The 21,988-nt window shown below is 40.4% G+C and overlaps 1 protein-coding gene across 1 annotated transcript in view; it reads right to left on the reverse strand.

Annotated features, from left to right (window-relative positions):
- Window positions 1-21,988, reverse strand: part of rxraa (retinoid X receptor, alpha a) — a 123,556-nt gene that overhangs the window by 81,221 nt on the left and 20,347 nt on the right. Inside the window, exon 2 of the mRNA XM_080510132.1 lies at window positions 9,240-9,353. Coding sequence (XP_080366258.1) covers window positions 9,240-9,353 — 114 coding nt within the window. The remainder of the gene's footprint in view (window positions 1-9,239; window positions 9,354-21,988) is intronic.

A 21,988-nucleotide genomic window follows, 5' to 3' on the forward strand; every position in this document is an offset into this window, starting at 1 on the left:
TGACCCTAGAAAGGAAGGGAACAGTCCCAACTGACACTGAGAGCTTGAAACTCTGAAAGGACACCTGAGGTCCCTGAAAAAAACCCTCCTTAACAAACAGGCCAGTGAACAAACAAGGTCCTATGTGGGTCAGTTCAAATCAAATCAACAGATTTTAGACAAATCCCAAGACTGACTATAACAGATTTGCCTTAAATCTTACATGAACATCAACAAATGTACAAACTTCTAAACTGATATCTCTATCAGTTTTCAGACTTTCTCAAACTAGTTTGATATTTTTTAACTTCTAAAATAGCTGGTTCATTCCTACTAATGCCCCAACTACTCCAACTAACTCAAAATAAGCTTCCATTGTGAAAAAGGACATCAGCATTTATTTCAAAGCCTTAGGGGTATCTTATATTTTAAGATATTTATTTTTGTTTTATCATCCATCTATACTTTCATGATCCCAAACATCTCTGTCCCAAGCAACTTCCTCAAGCTTTCTTGGGGGACCCCCAAGTCACTCCCAGACAAACCAGAAACCGAGCAGCTTCAGCGAGTCCTGGGCTCACCTCAGGGTCTTCTTGCAATTGGACAATTGGATAGACAAGACCAATTGCAATTGGTCTTGTCTATCCAAATCAGAAGTCTGAACCAATCTAACTGGCTCCTCTCAATCTGGAGGAGTTGTGGCTCGAATTTGGCTCATCTCGGAGAGCTTTTCTTTTATCAATTTCTAAATTAACACAGTTCAGTTCAAGAGTCCAACTTCATGATCTGTTCAGCACTTCTTTTTGTGGTGAACCATCATACACAACACTGCGTGCTTTCAACAGGGGCATGAACATATGTGAAAAAATGTTGTGTCTCACATATGGAATACAACCCTTACAAACTGCCTTTTTTCAACTGTACTTCAGTTGTTTTAGAAGTTAAAGAAAAAACATACCTTCGTACTTCAATTTTAAGCAAAGAGCACGTTTGAAAGAGCTTGACATACTTGCTTGATGGAAAATAATGTTGGTTTCACTCAATAAAGTTTATAGAGTGATGTCAATCCATCACACACACTAAATCTCAAATGCATGTTTTTTGATTTCAGGAGGCAAACAGTGTCAGGACAAAACCATTTACATATTGAGAGAGAAACTGCAAAACTCCACGCATGGCCCAAAGAAAGACCTGCACACTAACTGGAGCGATTCTCACTTTGAATGAGAGTGCTAAATGCTACACCACAGGGCACAATGATTTAAAAAATGCAAATGCACTTGAGAGTACATGTCAGTACATGTGTCTAAACTTTACATACACAACCCCCCCCCCCCCCCCCCCCCCCCGAAAACATTCTGTTTTCTAGTCCAGTCATTCTTCATCATGACTAAAGCACCATTGGATGTTGCAAGCAAAGCATAACAACAGGAAACACATGTTTCAGGGAGAAAATAAGACATGATAAATATATCACAGATATTGGCCTCCTCTCCTCTCTGGCCCTGCTGCTGCTCTCGGGTGATCCAGATGCCTTAAAACAAACTTTCCGGATTCTCCATCATCTCAGCCAACAGGAGGAAAAACAAAAATAGGCGCCACAACTGATGGCACTCCCCAAATTATGTCTTCTTTTGCATTCCCGTTGCTGATCATTATCCTATATCATACTACGTGTCTTTTTTTTTTTCATGAGTTGAGAGTAAATCTTTTTTTGGTGTAATGTATGATCCATCCAATCCCATAGCGCATTTTCCCACACGTAAAGAACACATTTCCCACTGTTTGTTTGCACAGTGGAGCACGGAGTGTGTCACGAGCTTCGCCTTACTGTTCTTCTGCGACACACGCAACTCCTTCATACCCCAGCGCTCCGATGTTTATCTGCGGTTAGATGAGGCCAGTGCCCTTCAACACTCTCTGTCAGCCTCACTGATGTAAACACAGAATTCAGGATCAGGGTTAAAAAGCTAGGAAAAAAAAAAAAAGCTGCTGCAGTGGCACTACAGCTTGATTGTGGCATTTCCATCAGCTATCTATAGCGCACACTGAACTGGGGAGTTTGATATCTAGGTTAAGACGTACACATTAATTTATATTCATGCCGATGGTTAATTTGCCCATATATTCCAGCGGAACCCGACGTGCTTCGCTGTGATTAACATACTGTTCTGTGTTAGGCAACATGGGGCCTGAAGAATGAGAACTTGCTTATTCATGTTTAATTGATGTTAATAAAAAATGCAGGATTCCTTTTCCTTTTTTTCTTTTTCATTTCCAGATGCAAATCATCACACACTGTACTGTTAATCTCACTCACGGGGTCAGGATAAACTCAGAGGAGGGATAGACTACAGCAGAATAAAATTTCACCTCATGTGTGTAAATGGCCTCTGAGAGAATAAATGATAAACAATCTAAATATAACAAACAAATGCAACAGACAGCAAATGTAAGACAAAAAAAAAAGATTTTTTTTTTAACTCCAGCCTTTCTCATTATTAAAGAGGAGAGGAACAATGGATAAATCTGTATGCCACTTTATAATTCATTAGACATTCAATTATGCTGTTCTCCTGATAATTCAAATTTAAATCTTGTTTCCATTGCACCACTGTGCTTCAAATTTTAACTCGATATAAGAGTCATTGAGGATTTGATCTCAGTTAAATATTCCAGTCCAACTCGCAACCCATGACTCAAGCACGCTCCGTCACACCGCTGAGATGACAGTGACGGTACCAGAGCGGGGAATGTGACCCCTCTGTGTACATCACCCAGTGTCCCAGGCTGCCTGCTCCCGTTCGCTCGCCACTGTGACAGTGATATAGCATTTCACCACGATGGTGCTGCTGAGGGATTAAAGGATCAGAGAGTTATCAAAGGCTCCGTCGCTCTGATTTCTGGTGACCCACCATGGATGGCAGCCGTCGCTCTGTACAAGCGCGGAGACGTCTGCCTCTGCAGCAGGGTCCTCACTGCTGCTTCGATGGCAGCCGGCCACTCCGGGCCATGTCATCTGCTGGGGGAATCCCACTGGATATGATGGATGGATAATTATGGCTATCCTGTGAATCCCCATTTGATAAAAGGAACAACTGAGAATTTATATAGAGTATGACGCATACACAAGCAACACATATTAGGCTCGAGATTCACTCCAACTTTAGGGTAAAATAATCTATCAATACAAACTGTATTCTACTATACTCTACGATATACTCTTCAAAATGGCAAATAATGTTGAGGAAGCTCCCGTAATAAATAATACATTTAAAAATAAATAATATATTTAAAAATAAATAATGATTTGCCCACAGATTATTCTGACCAGTTATCAGTTCACGTCGGTTCCTTATGTTTATTTTATAGAAGAGTACTAAAGATGCAACATATTTTTTGATTCACGAAAGAGGGGGGGGAAACCCAATGACCAGATATATTTCTTTGTAGCCAAAATCATTGCATTTAACTCTTTGATATATATTCCTCACTGACAGTTAACCAATGACACCACTGTAACATCCTTCAAAACCTTTTGTTTAAGCAAATTAATAAACTGTGTATGGTGCTGCTTCTGCATGCTACTGAGGCTCATGTTGAATAAACAACAAACCCATTTGGAAAATCTTTCGACCCACGTCCTCAGTCCTACTCCTCATCCCACAAATGTATGTTTCTTAAAATGCATGGCCACTTAAGAGAAATAAAACTGCTTTCCATTGATTGCTTCTGCAGTTTAGTGAACAACTAAAATGTGGATTATCAGAGGAAGAATTTTATTTACACTCAGCTGTACACAAAAGTGCATACAGTTCACTTTCAATTATTGCATACTGAAGGTCTTCTGTCTCATTATTTAGAGCAAAGCGCAAATGTATCTATATTAAATTATAAACTATCAGTGTGACCCAAGAGTTGCCGTAGAGAAACTATAAACTCAAAAAGTTAGAAGTGATTAGAACTTGGTGGAGGTGAACTTCATTGAAATGTCATATCAAATGCAACCGAAAACACAAATTCAACTTAATTACACCGCTTTCCTTGCTTGCTGTTTGCTGATCTTTCATTGGACTTTTTTGCTGTATGAAGTTGGTTAATCCAAAATGCAGTAAAGTTAAACAGCTCCAAAAACAATTGCATTGAAAAAAGAAATCCCTGGAAAGGCCTAGATTTAAGCAAGAACAGGAACACTAATCAAACTAGATTTTCGATTGTTCGTGTTTTTCCTGTTTATGTATAAGGTTCTCGAGGAGGGATTAAACTTCTCACAACTTCACTTCATTAAACTTCTGCCTCCCACCCAGTTAGTTTGAAATCTTTCAAATTCGAAAGTCTTCTACAGCATGGAGGAGGGAGTGTATCTTGGGAACCACAGTGAACGTGCCTCACGGTATCTGATGGGTTTCATATAAACTCAAACACATAATTAACTCTGTAGTTTGGCACTTTTTATCACTGTAATGACAAACTCCAGTCTTATGGTCTTAATCAAACCACATACCAGTGGAAAAAAAAAAAAGAAAGACAGAGATAAGTGTGTCAGTGCAGAGGGGTGGACTTGCTTCATGAGATGAGCTGCAATACTTAAGAGATTGTATATTAAAAATAAACTGCGTCCCGACAAATAGGCCCCCCCGAATACATGGCAGCTCTGTATCCTCCAGTTCCTGTGGCTCTTAACCTAACAGGAAGCAGACGGGGGGAGAGAAACCGACTCTGGCCAGCCAATTAGAGGTTGGGGAGCGAGAAGCGCGTTGGGGCTAACGAGCTCCCTCTCTGTGACCCTCCTCACCTCTGCAGGACCCCGCAATGGGAAATATGAGGAGCCGGGAGCCACTTTAACTCAACGTCAGTCCTCCCCTTACTCCCCCCTTTTCAGAACCACTATCTTTAGCCTCCACAACGCTAGTCTGAAACCCTGCTGTGTGACCACAAGGTCTACAAACACATGCGGCCTCTCTCCGGAGGCCAACCACATGGCTTATTAGTGCTGTGCTAATGCTAAAGAGCACACATAGAAAAACAAAAGAGAACACATTCAACTTGTGCTAAGCAAGACAACCTTCAGGCGAGAGTTTTTCCCCATTGGTTACACTGGATCCACTCTATGCGGAGGGGCAATGACGCCTCGTTCCCAAGTACCCTGAATAGTGAGCGGGTTCCAAATTAATTGGCATCATTTGTGAGGCAATGAGATCATTCTAAAGCACTGTAATGAAGTGGGACTGCATTGAATACTTTACGTGGCCGGTCTTTGGGGATAATTGGTGCTTATCGAAGGCAATCAATAAAAAAGCAATACATCAAAAAGCTAATGGCACACCTGGTAGGATCATTGCAGCAGGGAGCACAGGACAGTCAGATTATGTTTCCGGAGCCCCAGTCGAAAACTAATGAAATAAAAAGCAGGGGGAAAAAAGAGAAGAGGGCCAGCCACTAATAATCATCTCTGTCCAACTCTCCCGCCCCCCTCCTTTTTCTCTCCAGGCAGAATTGGTCTTGTCATTTGGACCCTCCAAACACAGACCATATGTGAGTTCAGCCCTGGCAATCAGACTGCATTGTGGAGCAGGCGGCTGAGTTCATCAGGAAAAAATTAGCCCGCCGCTCTGCAAGGCCTCGCTCCTATTGGCCAGTCACGCGGCCCGCTCCGTTTGAGGGCACCCCAGACATTCCTGCGGATAATCTTTTCCATTCCTCTGCTCAGCTCGGTGAGGACAGACCAAATCGCAGCACAAGGCTCGCATTGTGAAGGCCCTTTTTCAAGAAGCCCTGCTTTCAATTCTCTCTCTCTCTCTCTCTCTCTCTCTCTCTCTCTCTCTCTCTCTCTCTCCTTTTTGGAATGAGAGAGAATCTTTCCCATCATGATTTCTTTTACTCTTAAAAAGAAACATTAAATGATTGCTTTTTTGAAAACGATCCTGTGGAAACACTCCCGCCATCACTACGTTTCTCACGGTCCTTTTCCAGTAAGAGTTTGTTTTTGAAAAGCCAAAACAATGTAAAACCGCTGAAACCCGAGCCTGGCCACATCAGTGTGCTGCCTGGAGTTCAGCAGATCGCCGCTAAACCCCCCCCCCCACTTCCACTGCTCCAGGCGAGGCTCACAAACCTTCCCAGAAACCTCCTGCTCAGTCACCACTGCACGCCTCGCGTCTCCCCACAGAAGCTCGTCATTGCGGCTCTCATCCAGCTGCTGAATTGGAAGACAATCCCACACAAACTGGGGACATCGGTAGATTTATAGTAACACGTTCCATAATTAGACCCATGGTCATTACAGGGTCTGCAAACTTTCGTCTCCAGAGCAGCTGTCCACCCACAGATGCATCGACTTTTCTTTTTTCTGGAGGCGCACGCTGCTATTCAGCTGTATCACTTCATAGAGAGCAACAACAAGGAAAGACAGTACAATTAAACTTTGTCAACAGCTTTTCCCTCTTATCCTGTTGCCACTGAGTCAAAGAAAGGCGGAATAATCAAAATCGACTTCTATCCTAGTAACCTGGCCTTAAAATAGCCACAACACAAAGAAGTAAACCTCTGACATAGTTGAGTGAGACTACACTCCTAATCCAGATGGTCCAAATTGTTCAGGAAACACATCCACCCTCACCACAAGCTGTGACAGTAAAAAATGTGGCAATCAATCAAGATAAACTGTGTAAAATACAAGGAGCTGAGGGGGGTGGAATAACTGTGCACCTCATCATGCCGAAACACGTCCATGAAAAAAAAGTTTTTGCCTGTGAAGAATGGGTAGCGGGGTCTCATTGTGCCTAGAAAAGCCTAATCTTCCCACATGAAAAAGGAGGCAGCAAGTCTCTTGGTGTTATTGTTTTTTTTAAACATGCATTTAGAAAATGTGTTACTTCTTTAGCTCCTGATGCTGATGGGGATTATGTCCACTCTGCTTATTAAGTATGCCAGACTGAATTTCCCATTGAAAGTGTTAAGATGATCATCTTAACACCTACCACCCAGGAAGCCCTGCTACCAGGTCCAAGCTATATCAGGCTCAGTATTTATGTTTTTTTTTTTTTCCCCCCAAACATGGCAAATTCACTCAACAGCCTAGAAAAAAACCAGTACAAACATGACATCAACTCTGTGCTTCAATTCAGTTGTGTCAAATTTGGAACAAGTTCAATAACATCATGTTCTCGGACTTGTTTGTTGACTCACCTCAAACTTAGCTGTTTTGATGAAGTGTGAGTCAAAATGTATTTCTTAGTTTGGTTGGTGAAGAATATAAAAAGACATTCTTTGAAATTAAAAAAAAAAAAATTAAAAAAAAAAAATCACAGAAAGTACTGAGAAACAAGAAAAAAAAACTTGGCCCTTGGAGGGTCATCAGAGCAGATTATTTGGGAGGATGGAGGACTGTTGGACACACCACAGGGGGTTGTTGATTGAAGGTTTAATGGACAGGACTCAGAAGTACCTATAGAAATTGCACTTTCTAGAATTTTGTTTGCACTGTGGGAGTATCTCTCAAGAGTACCAGTTAGTAATTGGATGGCTGCACTGACTGTCCAGTATTTCCTTTCGTCTGATTAATATTCATTTTCTAGATCGCACTTTGCGTTTAGTTTATTTTTTCTTTTAATGAATGTGGTCTCTTAGGGAAGAAAAGCACTGTCCATGTAAACAGGAAGACTGATTTGATGACATAAAAAACTCTTTTTTAATTTTCGACTTATTTACAGGTCTTTTTGACAAAGTGTCATTCCAGATGCACATTTCTGGCCTGAAGGTTATATGGAGGTCATCCATATAAATAACGAGTGTCAACAGTCAAATAGGATATTCTACAGCATTATCCAGTCATACTTTCTTTTCTTTTTTTAAATAGTCACATGGCTTCAAGGACAACTCTGCACTGCTTCTTGAGGGAAAAATGTTGCACACACACACACACACACACACACACACACACACACACACACACACACACACACACACACACACACACACACACACACACACACACACACACACACGTGTCATTTGTGTAATCATAACACTGATTTTTTTTCTTTTTTTTGTTAAAGGTTCAGTGTCAGATATGTGGATTACGATTTAAAGATATGAAGATTAGGGATATAAGAAGACCTCAAGGCAGTTTTGATAAAGGCTTTAAAATATTTAGAGAGGATTCACTCTGCCTATCAAGTTTAGATTGTGCCAAAGATGGATCAGATTGTGTTTAGAATCTTATGGATCAGAACTGTTTTTTTTTTGTCCAAGCTCTTTACCATGAATCTCGCAACTAAAAGTAAAACAACTGACAATTGCAAACATCCACATGTACGACTGTACATGCATATACACATATACACAGACCAATACACATCCAAAATAGTTGTGTGAAATTTGCCAGCAAATGTCGAGTCGAATGGAAACTGGCAAATGGGGCAGTGGAGTGGGTGTGAGGAGAAGGGGGGGCACCTCTGTTAACTTGTCCATCAAAGGGGCTCCACATATAAACACACCATTAATCATGAAAACCAACGTCGGAGAACAGCTCCGACCACAGGCGGTGGCATGAGCAAAAGCGTGTGTGTAAGTGAAATTAGCAGTACTTTCCACCCTCTGACAACACCAGTCATTCTCAATTGTATTTTTTTTTTTAAGTATTTAAATATACTATAAAACACTGCTACTACCCGTCTACTAGATGAATACATAGATCATAACCAAAAATGTCAAATTTGGATTTGTCTGTAAAATAAATAATGTCAAAGCAGACTAAGAGTGTGAGGAAATGTATGAAAAGTTTTGGTCCTCAGTTTCTGAAATATTAAGGCTCAATAATACTAAAAACGACATGTTTTTATATCGATTTATCTACACTTTTAGAAAAGATTCTGAACCGCTATTTTTCTTTACCGTTTATCCCAGGTACTGTATTAAAAATGCGAGTGAAACTCCAGAAATGAAACTTTTTTCTTAAACTTAGTTTCATTTAATTGCACATCATCACAATATGTATGATTAACAGCACATGTAAAGTAAATATTTCTCATCATAGCTGGATGGGTGAAAATGTCAACCCAATGATGCTTCACCTTTAGTTTGCTATACAAGGATTTCAGGTATCTGGGATCTTGTTTTGTTTTTTTTGTACACAATTATCTGTGTACTCAGACATCGTCTAAATAAAAATATGAAACAAAATGAAGTCAGCAGATCTCTGTTGTTTCTTTCCTCAAATTGTAGGGGAGGGGAGCTTTGTTTCAGACAGAAGGTCTTACCTGTGGATAGGCGACGCTGATGGAGGGGACACATGCCGCTGAAGCAGGAACAGGCCTCACCTGAGCGACCTCGCTGCATGGGAGGGGCCAACGAGCACTGGGGCTTCAAGAACCCTGCAAGAACGGAGAAGAGGGGACATTAAAGATGATGAGGTGGAGACAAATAGCAGCTTTTGCACAGTGCAGTTGCGGCGTTGCTCAAGAATTTCTCCATGAATTATTAAAGTGATTCTGAGGTTTTAAAGATAAAACTCGTTTATTACGAGATGACGTCACGCAGACCTCCACGTTGTCCAAAGTGAAGAAAAATACTTTGTACTGCTTCTTTTTCTGACCTTATACTAACCTCAAGTTGCATTTTGAGACAATATATGCATACATTTGTACATTTCATACTTTACTGTGGAGAGGAGTTTATTACAGCCTCGTAGAAAATCAACACTAATGATAATAATATTAAAGCAAACAGAGCTCTGGTATCAGAATAATATTGGAATCGGCAGATACTCAAATTTGGGTATCGGATCGGGAGTCAAAAAACCTGGATCTCGTGCATCCCTAGCCTAAAGCCAATCAAATACGATCCAGATCCACAAATCAATCACCACAAGGTGAGGTAAAATAATCAAATGTCAACAAATTGAACATACTGAGAAAAAAAGTGAAACATTGGCAGAAAAAAAAAGAAAATTTTAATGATTCAATAAAAAAAAAAAAAGAAAATTGGCAATAAAGTCGTGAAATCAATATGCGAGGTTAAAGAGAAAGTTTGAATAGAGTTGAAGTGTGAAGCATAATGTCAAAATGACAATTAAAACCAGTGGGAAACTATGTTTTCTTGACACCTTAAGACACAGTTGGACAGAAGAGATGCCAGCTCCAGCTGGGAAAAAAAAGGAGTTTGTCTTTGGGAGCTGTCTTGTTCGACACCCACACAGCGAAGAGGAAACTGGTTAAAGAATTTCCACCAGCACTGTGCTGTGTTCGAGCCAGCCAACCTCTCGCATCTACAGCTCTGCAGCCAACCTCACCCTAACCTCCTCTCCAGTGGCACCACACCAGCTCTGACACCAGCTCATGTCAGCCACATTGTGGACTCCGGACATCAGACGGAACCCGCGGCTGACGCCGGGAAACTATGAAAGGGAGGCAAAAGGGTGGTCGGGGCACGCGGGACTTTAGGTTAGCGGCTCCGCACTGGGCAAAATGCCAGAGTGAGTTGGGGGTGCCTCCAGGGGGTGGACGGGGCCGTCTTACTGTCTGTCTCTGGGGTCACTGGGGTCATTTTCAATAGGGAAGTCATTATCTGGCACAATGAGGCAACTGAGGAGGCTGTACCCCCCCTCTGGGCATGGACTCAACAGTCACTGACATCATCTGAGAAGAGGAAAAGCAACATCTGAACCCGAATTTCTAAAAATAGTAACTTTTTTGTCACATTATGTCTGGAACTGTAGCGCTGTAATCTTTTTATTAAATCTCTGAAATTGATAGAAAACATTAAAAAAAATTAAAGAAATCCTCAAAATGAAGATTTATTTAATGAATATAAAGCACAAACTACTAGACTGAGAAGCATTCATTTGAACACATTCTGGAATTCCTGATAAGCCGACGACTGGTATTTTACTTTTAGCCAAAGTGGAAATTCATGATTGTACTTTTCACATCAGAGGAGAAATCGCTCATCTTTATCTAGCCACCGGGTAACTCTGGTGGATCGTACTGGCCTTCAGAAGACCTTTGCAAATCTAAAGTTTATTCGATCCTGATGAGGACCTTTGGATTTCTAACAGACATCGAGACGAGCAGAGAGATGAGCCCCCCCCCCCCCCACCCCAACCCAACCCCCTCCCTCAACTCAACACCGCATTTCTGAGCTCAATAAAGCGCCTTTATTTCCACCATGAAAAACATGTCACTCCAGATGAGCTCAGAGAGTGACATTTAAAACAGGCAAAGGGATATTGAATTAGTTCCCCATGATAAGCTGTCTGGGATGCTGATATTTTTCTGCTTATATGGGTGTGCAAGTGTGCATGTGCAGAGGCAAGTGGGGAAGAGACGAAGAGAGGGAATGGGCTGGGGGGGGGGGGGGGCTTTCGTGTTCAATGCAAGTCTTCAAAGCTTTGATTAATCTTACGTATGAAGCAGAAACTGGCAAAAAGCAAAGCAAGTCTGGACCAGCCAGAGCAGAAAACAGGCAGACTGAGATCATCCCATACAACACAAACGAAGCAAAACAGACCAGGAGGGTATTTTAACCGTCTCATTGAGTAGAAACAAACGTGTTTCTCTGCAGGTCCTTAAAGAGGAGAGGCAGTAACATAGCTGCTGTTATCAGATGTTGGGAAATGTCAAAAGTATTATGGGTATCATTAGGAGTAAAGACATGTTAGTTAAGGCTTGGACGTAAAAAGGAATGACAATTTGTGTAATTATTCTGGGAAACAACAGTTAAAGAGTCGATTGGACTCCAGTCAACTCCGTGCGTGTGCGCGAGATTAAGTTCTGAATAAGCTGTAAATTTGTTCTAATGGGATTAGTTCACCCTCTAATACAAACATGTTTTTACACTCTGCTCCCATGCCATCTATCAGCTGACATCATTTCAATGTGATCTGCCAAATTAGGTTTTTCTGTCGGCCTCTCTGTCATCACCCCAGTGCAATAACTCCCAGGCATACAAACAAGTAATACAATCCAGATCCACAATATTAACTCAGAGGAGCTTTAGCCAGTACATAACGAAATATATTGTTCTGTGGAAACTAATTTAATACTGTGAAATGGACTTTTGATTTTCAAACCAAACCGTATTTTACTGAGTTTCTCTAAGACCAACATCAAAAGTTTTGAGTCAATGCACCAAGATGATGAAGTCAGAATTGAAAAATAGAAAATTTGGCTCCGAAATAAATGTCTTGTGAACAGGATCCCCTACCTTAAAGTCTGACTATTTGATTGTTTTTTAATGCAAACTACTACATTGCTACTACATTACCTTAATGTAATAACAAAACAAGTGTCAGTAGTTAGTACATTCATCTTTTGGGTCTTTAAACAAATTCATCAACTTATAAATCACACATTGGAAGTGATGAAAATGGGATGTAAATGTTACATTTGTCATCCCAAGCTTCTGAGTGAAAACACTTTAACAATAGCTATTCCAATCAACACTTCTTTCTATTTCATACACTGTAGTTTCCTATGATCTTCTCCTCCAGTGACTCACATTAAACCATATGACAAAGACAAATGTCTTGAAAGTCCAAAAAAAACTTTCTTGATATGAACACTCACATTTTCTACAAATTACTCAATCCTCGGCGAACACGGCACATTCCTGGTTGTACAAAGGGTTCGGAGGGAAAACAATGACATGTTGTAGAGCTCTGAGCAATGTCGCTGAGCATTAGGGCATTAACACGTGAGCCCGGCCTCCCAGTCAAGTTGTGCTTTTCCAAAATCAAACGTAAACTAAGGAGACAGCAGCTCTGCCCACAGAAGCAGCAATACACTGCTAGCCATCCGCAGAAATAATGTTCCCACGGGACAGAGCAGTGCCAAGGCAAAAGGTTTGGAATTTCACCTAAAGCTTGAGGGGAGCGCAAGAAATATGTACAAATTAGTTGGAACCTGAACACGATCTCCACATCTCAAAAAAAGAGAAACGTTAGGCTGCGTTTTAAACGTAACGGATTTGAGTACAAAGAATTAATCATGACACATTAGATAGCTTGACATCCGGGAAAAATGTTTGAAAAACTGCAGACTTGAGCGGCACACATCCGCCTTTTTCTTATTTGGCATGATAAATCATTTTCATTGAAGGTCTTTACTTTCCATGCCTTGAAGTAGATGATGAAAGTGCACGGGCATGTATGTGCAGGTTCAGGATCCACTGTCATGAGCGGTAAGGTCGGTACATGTCTTGTCATTAAATCTTCTCCAACACAACGCATCATTATGTCTTGGCTCGCACACCCTGCAAGGACCTTGATTTCAGAAATGTTTGATCTCCCTCCTCACTTCCAACCAGCGAGGATCTCATAGGCTTAAATAAGTGCATGATCCAATCTTCGGGCGTCAAGCCTTGCACCCCCCCTCAACTAAGAGCCAATCAGTATTATCCTTACCAGCAATCATGGGGGGATCAGGGCAATGTAAACACGCTGGGGGTTTCCTCATTAAAGATGGGTTGCTAATGAAATCGCATCCAGCGCTTACAACGTTGCGTTAATGAAGCCAAGTCTTTGAGATGTTCCACTAATGAAAGAAAGACTTTTCTATTGATATAAGGCTAATAAAAGAAAGACTTAATGACAAGGGTCTAATGAAACAAAGGTGTGTAAATTTGCCATGACAACAAAGCCTGCTGATAAGGGCTAAGGTGAAGCTTTTATTATTCTTTTTTTATTTTATTTTTTTTACCAATTCATCAAGGAATGAGCTTTCAGACTTTACAAGATCCAAGATCTTTTGAATAAAATAAAATCAAACATTTATGAGACTTTAAGGGATTGCAGCTGAGTTCTCCCTAAGCATGTCAATTGTTCGTGTCCTGTGTTGCCAGAGTGATCAAGCCCAAGGTCGAAGTTCACTGCGCCTTTAACGCATCTCCCAGGTGCAATAAAAGAAAAGGCTCTTCCCTCATGAGACTCCAGGGGATAAGGTCCTGGTAGAGTGCACGGAAGGACGGTCCTGTGGGGGCCATCAGTCGCTACAGTTACCATCAAGAATGCCTTTCACCTTCAACCATATACTTGAGGAAGCGTCAAAGTTGCATGTGAGGGAAAGTGAACCTGGGCGAGAAAGATATCTCCACATGTCCTTGAGAATATGTTGTTTATTTTTTTTTTCAAATTTTATTTGGGAGGAAAATCTTGTTTGTTATCCTCATCATCTGCCACTGCTTTTCTATTTCATACAATTGGACTGAATATTTTGGATTATTCAACTTACATGCGTAACCTTGAGTTCAAGGTGACAGAAAATCGAGGGGAAACATGCCGAACATGTTATTAGAAAATTAATGGATCTCACAGTCATTGGGGAATGGGTTGGTATATGTATGGAAGAAAAAAAGGAACAGCAGCAATAATAACCACTTCTGAAAAACACAGCACTCGTGGATTTCTCAAGCAACACTTGAATGAAATATATTTAAGGCTTTTCCATCCAGTAATCTTCTATACTGAGTTATTTTTAGCCATCCATCAACATTATTTCACATGAATCCACAATGACCAAACTAAAGGTTCTAACAATCTAACTTCCATTCAAATTAAATCATGCAATACTCTTGCACATTGATATCAAATGAGGCATTGATCCAATGGTATCAAAAGTCCAAAACGTAGTTCAATAAAGACTTTATTATATGAATTTTAAGTTACGCGATTGACTGCAGGATGTATTCTGGATGTACTACACCCGCTAAGGAGGACAGCTAGATTTGTCAGTGAAAACATAATATAGAGTAAATGGTTGGTGGCTACAAATACAGTAAAAAAAAAAATAATAATAATAATTATAGCGTAGAAAGAGGTGCAGACTGTTTTTTGTTTTCTTATTGTAGTATCGTGTTTAAGTAAAGAATTCTCGTCTCACTATTTTTTTGAGGGGGAAGAAGTGTTCAAACCTACACAAATGGGCCAAACTAAACAAGCTATTCTGTTTCATTTCAGCCAAAGCAAAGTAGATACGTGTGAATACACCCATAATGAAATAACACTCCTAGCACGTACGTTAAACAAAAGACTGTGTCTTAACATATATGCATTTAATAGAAAGAAAAATGGTAATTTCTTAAAAGAAAGTTCAGGCTTTTGTTATTTTTAGCCATATTATACAAAAATTCAGCTTCAGCAGTTTGCTAAAATGTCCGCCTGCAGGGATGTTCTTCTCTCCAAATGATTCCCAATGATTTTTGTTCACAAAAATATTTCGGGATATCACAAATCTCTTTGCAGAGCCCCTCCTCAAACAGGCATTTAAATGAAAATCCTATACATGCACATTTGGCAATTGTGTGGCGCTTACTATACACACGACCACAAGCACTGAGCTGCACATGGACACCATCTTCTCTGTACACTCGAAGTGTGTATGGAAGGTCATAAACACAATCTCATAGCTGATCCAATTCCACTCTCCTGCAGGTCCATCTTTGTGAGGAACTAAAACACCTTTTCGGGCCAAAATCGCCAGATAATCAAACATTTTCCCGTCTGAGCTCCTCTGCATCATTTTTCTGATACTTATCAGCTATAAGAGGCACCTGGCCAGTTCCTGCGCATATCTGCTCCATCAGCAATCTGTGTTCCCTCTCTACATTTTGAAGGGCAAAAAAAGAAAAGCCATATTTAAACATGCCTCTGAGCTCCTGTTTATCTGAAGCTGAGTGAAAAAGCCTGAGCAGATCCATCACGACAACAAAGCAGACCTCACAAAGATCACCAGAGGCACTACCTATATGCTGATCACAGTATTATACTTGTAGCAGATATAGATTTACTATATTCTACAAACATGTGAATACTTTTGATGCCATTTCTACATGATTTACTGCCTGTGTTTGGTAATTATGCGCATTCCTTCAGGTTGAGAAAGCAGAAACACCACCACTGGGTTGAAATTCTGTCTCAGTTTAAATACCATTGCAAACGTCTCAGAGTCAAACTGACATCCAATGACTATGTTTTTGAAGGTTTCTTTACTGCATTTAATTGAGCATTAGCAACAGCACCAGTGCACTCGTATTGCATCAGTTTTCCATAAAAGGTAAGACTGAACACATGAAAATGTCAAAAAGGTTAAAAGACAGAGGAATGATAAATATTTTTTTAATAACATACACACAGGGTGTATGTTCTGGTTCTCATTAAAATTAATAACTTGACTCATTGAGAGGACATTAAAATCTAATGTGGTGCATTTTGTGAGAAGTTATGAGTTTTGGAAACGGTCCATAACAAATTAAGTAAAAACTGCAGTATTATTCACTGAGTTTGTCATCAACTTATGATGTAGTGTTGACTGTTTCAGCAAATGTTCTTTTAAGACATTTTACAGTTTTCTAAATAAATATTCAAATTTGTTTCAAATATAACGACTTGCAATATGTTGGTAAATGTATTAACTTTTAAAAATGTACTACAAGCCGTCCATCAATGAACCACTTGAAAAATTGTGGCCAGCGTCCCAATGAAAGGTTTAAAGTGAATCTGTAGCAACGGATACCCGTGAAGACCTTGGCGTGTAGACTAAATTGTCAGGTTCAGCCACAACAAGCCCAATCAGACGCGGATAAACTTTCTTTGACAAAGCGACGAGGAGGAAGATGATGCTATGAATGAGTCGTCACTAGACTGAAAAACAAAGATGACTAAAATCTAAAAGAAAAAAAAAATGTTTTGTGACTCACAAAATCAAGTGCTGCTGAGGTCTGGCCTGGCAGTAAAAAGGTTTAACTGGACAGCTTTATTGAATGACTTATTAAGCGACTGTGTTTTGTGAGACCTAAACTGAGGCGCTTTTGAAATGAACAAGAACACCTTTCTGTAACAGCTCTGTCAGGAAAAAAAAAAGAAAGCCATGTATTTTTTTTTTTTTACTTTGTCTGAAACTAAGTCTGTGCTTTCAGTCTCAGAAGAATGAAACTGGCAGTTGCCCTGTTGTGGCATTTGACGCTGTATCTACAGAAAAGGTAACTTCTATTTTACACTTCTCTGGACAAGGAGGACGGAAGTTGTTATAATTAAATATTAAATGTTGAAGTCATTTGATTAAATCAGTAGTTAACTTTCAAGACAAATTTGGGGTTAAAAAAAGACAACAAAAATACAGAGAACTATTGATATTGTTCTACTAGTTAGAAGACACGGACAGACGCACATGCTTCCTTACCCTCTGGCTAAATTATAATGGCTTTACGTTCGTTTCCTGTAGACTTAATCTAAACCCAGCTGCATAACCCAAATATTTCTCCCAACCTTACCCTAACCCTCACCACTGCCTGACCTCACAATGAGTCTTCACCTAAACATTTGTCTCCTCAGTGACGGGAGTCCCCATGGGTTAGTGTGCAATCCGGTTTAGCTCCACACCAGCATGGAAGACCAGGCGGAGACACACTAAAAGAAAAGGGGTAGAAAAACTGAACACACATCCTGAAACAGCTAGTTAAACGTGTGGTTGTGGTTTTGTTCCAGGGTGTAAAAAGCCACCACCTTCGCGAGACACTGAACTGACTGCTGTAGAATTTCTTAGTCTATGTTATCTTGTGGGCTTTTTCTCTCTCTCTCTCTCTCACACACACACACACACACACACACACACACACACACACACACACACACACACACACACACACACACACACACACACACACACACACACACACACACACACACACACACACACACACACACACACACACACACACACACACACACAGTGCGTGTGTGCACAACGGTTGTAACAGCTATGATGATATTTTGCACTATAAATAAGTTTTAGCAACTCATTTCCCTGAGTCGCTTCAATTCAAAATTTCTGCTGTAAAAAGAGGACAACGGGGCTAGACTAGAATAGTTCTGTTCATATATTCATACAAAGTAAGATATAATGGTGATTTTTGTTTTTAATTTTGCAGGTTTATGTTTCAGTTAACCGAAGTTAGGGTGTGTGTGTGTGTGTGTGTGTGTGTGTGTGTGTGTGTGTGTGTGTGTGTGTGTGTGTGTGTGTGTGTGTGTGTGTGTGTGTGTGTGTGTTATGATAATGCTATGCTCAATAGACCTATGAAAGGAGTCACAGAAATGACAAATAAAACAACCAAAGACAAAGTCAACAACTGATCTGTTTTAGGTGTAAACCGCAGGCACATTTGATTTAAAAAGAAAATAATAATACAATTTTAAAAGCATGGCCCAGGAACGGCAGCTGTAAACTATCATAAATGTTTGAACTGATCACAAATCGTACTGTTATCGCAGTACTCAACAATGTTGATATAACAAATATGTTCATGTCCATTTGTACAGTGCACTACTAAAAAAATACTCAATGTATTTATTTGCCTCATCAGTTCACCGTTCTCCACAGACATAGTGCCTCATCTCTGGGCTGCACAGAACAATGTGATGCGACGGTGTTAAGCTGAGAAGACTCAAAAGCGGTGTTTTCCTGGTAATTTATAACAGTCATTTGTCTCACTTGCTCTGACGTGATGAAGCCAAACGTGGGGCCATTGGTGAGCAGCCACAGACAGACAGGAGGTGGGGAGGATAACTAAACGAGTGTGGTAAATGAGGTTAAAGGGGAAGAAAAGAAAGGGGCTGGTTCAAAGACCAGTCGTGTCCGTCGGAACCTTTCTCCGGGGCAAATGGGGGAACAAGGGCCCCACCGCTGCCTGGGAGCAAGAGCAGCTCCTTGGGCAAACGACTCTAATCAAATTTGTGTGATTGGACTCAGAAAAAGCAAGCAAGGGGGCTAAAGAGGGATCCTCTCACTCAAGAATGGACACAAGGAAACATGTTTTTTTTTTTAAATCTACTATCCCTCCGTGGATCTTTTACAGTAGCTGCTCACATGACAGACTATCTGCCCACACCAACAGCCCTTGGCAAGGCGCACACTGGTTCTTTCTTTATTCCTTGTGAAATATCACTGCCAGAAAGGGGAGCGATAAAACTGTGTTTTATGCTCTTCCTCTAATGGATCACTTATGGAAACTCATCCAATATTTTGTAAGGATTCACCCCGGCCTGCGCTGCTTCAATCCAGCATCAAAACTATTTTTAGCCTTGATTAATGGTTACCATTGGACACAGTTCTGGCCTAAGTTCATAGCCTCCATTTTCCTTGATTGTAGTTGATGTTTTGGAGCGATCAAAGAAAATTACCTCCAGCAGCTAATACTAAAAAAAAAAAAAATCTTTATGGTATAGAGATGAATACTCTGTGGGGAGGACAGCTAATGCATCAACGGCAGACTTTGACTCAGGCCGCAAGCCAGGTCGGCACTCATCGTCACGGCGACCTGTGGCCCGCTCTCTGCCTGCTGGAAGGTCCCGGAGCACGCTTCCTGTTCGGCATTGCAAAATTGACTCCACACGCCCCCGCATCCATCTCTAAGGGAGTGCAGATTCTCACATTAACCTCCACCCGCCGCCTCAATTTAACCCCAACCGGAGTCCACTCACTGACTGAGGATGTAAACAAGTGCAAAACACCCAAGGACAAAACAGGAGGGAGGACTTGTGTTGCCACCCACATGGGCTATTCTTTTGCTTTTGAACAATATGTTCTGTAACTCTCACCCAGATTCACCAGTTATTGAAGGCACAAGCCAAAACCAGACCTACTGGACCTGCAGTTTTACTGCTGTGGATGTAAACCCAATTTATTTACCCACCAACGACAGTGAACAAGCTTGTGTCACTGTGTGATGTTTTAAAAAAAAAAAGGGTTCCATTAATATTTGAATATATAAGAAATGTTGGCACTCCCTTTCTCTCTTTAACAAAAAGAAAAAATACATGACCTACAATATGATACAGCAAAACTTTTCTGTCGGTTTACATTGAAATTCATCTGGCATCCAACTGCAACTCAATTTGACAAGAAAACTCAAAAATCTCAAACAAACAGGACACAAAAGACATTGATGTCGGACAGGAAAACATTCCAAATAACAGCGACGAGAAGCCGCTGCACAGCCTCACATTTTACGGAGCTCCAGCCGCCTGATGTTCAACATTCCTGCAACATGAATTGCTTGGGTGAATGATTGATAACATTTTTGCAATTCTGTTATTCTTAAGACCCTGGTGAGTGTAGGCAATTGTGTGCCATTGCAAAAAATAAATCATCGCAGCATTTTAAGCTTTGCTAAAAAGAACCCTGCACAGACGACATGTTTGAAGGCTATTACGCGAGACACATTAATATGAGTGGTACATAATTCAAAACCTGAAACAAAAACATCTGGAGCTGCAGCTGCTCGGCATGGGTGTGCACTGAAACCCAGAATGACAATAAAACAACAACAAAAAAAGATATCATAATAAAGGAGAATAGGAATTACACAAGACAGACCGCATTCAGGCTTGGTTTAAAAACAGGGATTAAGTGCACTCTTTGGCTAAAATGCCTCTTTAAGGAGGGCTCATTAAATATGGAGGGGGATTTAAAAAAAACAGTAACGTTGATTCCAGCTCGTTGCCTGTAAATCTACATGAGGGAGTGGACGACTCCAGAAGGAAAAAGTGTTGGCACAATCCCACCCAGGGGTTAAAAAACACTTTAAATTGGTTGTAAAGTGCACCCCTCTCCTTTGGTAAAACAGTCAAGTGAGACTGGGATCAGCAAGTTACTAAAACAGCAAAGTCCAGTTTAAGAACTCAGAGACCAAGGCGAGACACTGAAATGCTCTGTATTGGCTACAATTCAAGCATCAGCATGAAAAGTCTGTAATTAATAACATGGTTAAAGACTGTTGCTGCTTAAGAAGGAACTGATTTGTATAATTTCTCTAAACTGTTCAATGTAAGCCTACTTAAGACTGGCATTTAAAGGCCATGCAATTTGTGAATGAAATTCAGCAAGGTTGAGAGCACATTCTGTTATTGTGCCACAAGCCCATTTGTTCAGTATGTTGAAAGGTTGAAGCTAAGTACAAAAGAAGATTTTTTTTTTCTCAGCTTACGTATCCTCACAATGACAAAGGGCAGGTGTAACATATTTTTAAGTCATTTTTATTCTCAATAAGCTCCTGCATATTTAAAGGAAGAGCTGTAAATGGACGCAATGTTTACAATAATGTGGCATGTGGCATTTTCTGCATGCAGTTAACTGCGTCTGTACCGCCCTCCAAGTTTTCACATTGTGAAAAACAAGAACAAACTCTTAAGACAGCAACAGACGACTGAAATGAACTGCAAAATGAAGAATAAAATGCCAAAATTGTGGGGAATATTCTGGGTTTTCCCCCTCATAATCGGCACATGAGCGCAGCCTAAAAATAGATAAGTCCTTTTGCTGGGCACTTCACCATGACTTAGTGTTATTTAGAGTTGCACAAGCAGCAGAACCAGTGAGTCTGTCCGTCTACATAGGAGGCATTCAGGTGTGATGTCCATTACATTCCACAAATGTTTATTAATTTTTAAAGTCCAGCAGAACAAATGGCAGGCTTGAAGCTGTGATGAAATCCCTACATAAATGTGACACTACTAAGATGATCTGAGAGCTGGACAACGTCAAAACAATCGCCAGAAACAGAAAGAACCAATTATTGTTTGTTTTTTTAAATAAATTTGAGCTACTGAAGACTTTTCCAATTGCCAAGTTCAAAATGTATTTACCCATGAAATATTTGGGATGATATTCTTCGGTTGTAAAAAAAAAAGAAAAGCAAAACAGCAATTTCCTGGTGCAAACAAACCAATTATCAATACAAACATAAATAAACAGAATTTTGGTTCAAAACTCTATTATATCAATCCAAAACACATTTTTGATAAATTCAAATTGTGAAGCGTTACTGGAAGAGCAAAGTCCGAAGTAATCTTCAGGCCTTTAGCAAACACATGACAAAGTCCAGATCTGGTTGAGGATCGCATGTACTCGTTATGTAACAACAATCACACACAGAGAGGACTCGAACTTTGCTGGGATCGGCAGCCACAAAGACTCTTTTAAATTTAGCGGATGTGCTAAAATGGTTCAAGATGAAAAGA

The sequence above is a fragment of the Blennius ocellaris genome (genome assembly GCF_963422515.1).
Source record: "Blennius ocellaris genome assembly, chromosome: 15".
In the NCBI taxonomy this organism is placed as follows: Eukaryota; Metazoa; Chordata; class Actinopteri; order Blenniiformes; family Blenniidae; genus Blennius; species Blennius ocellaris.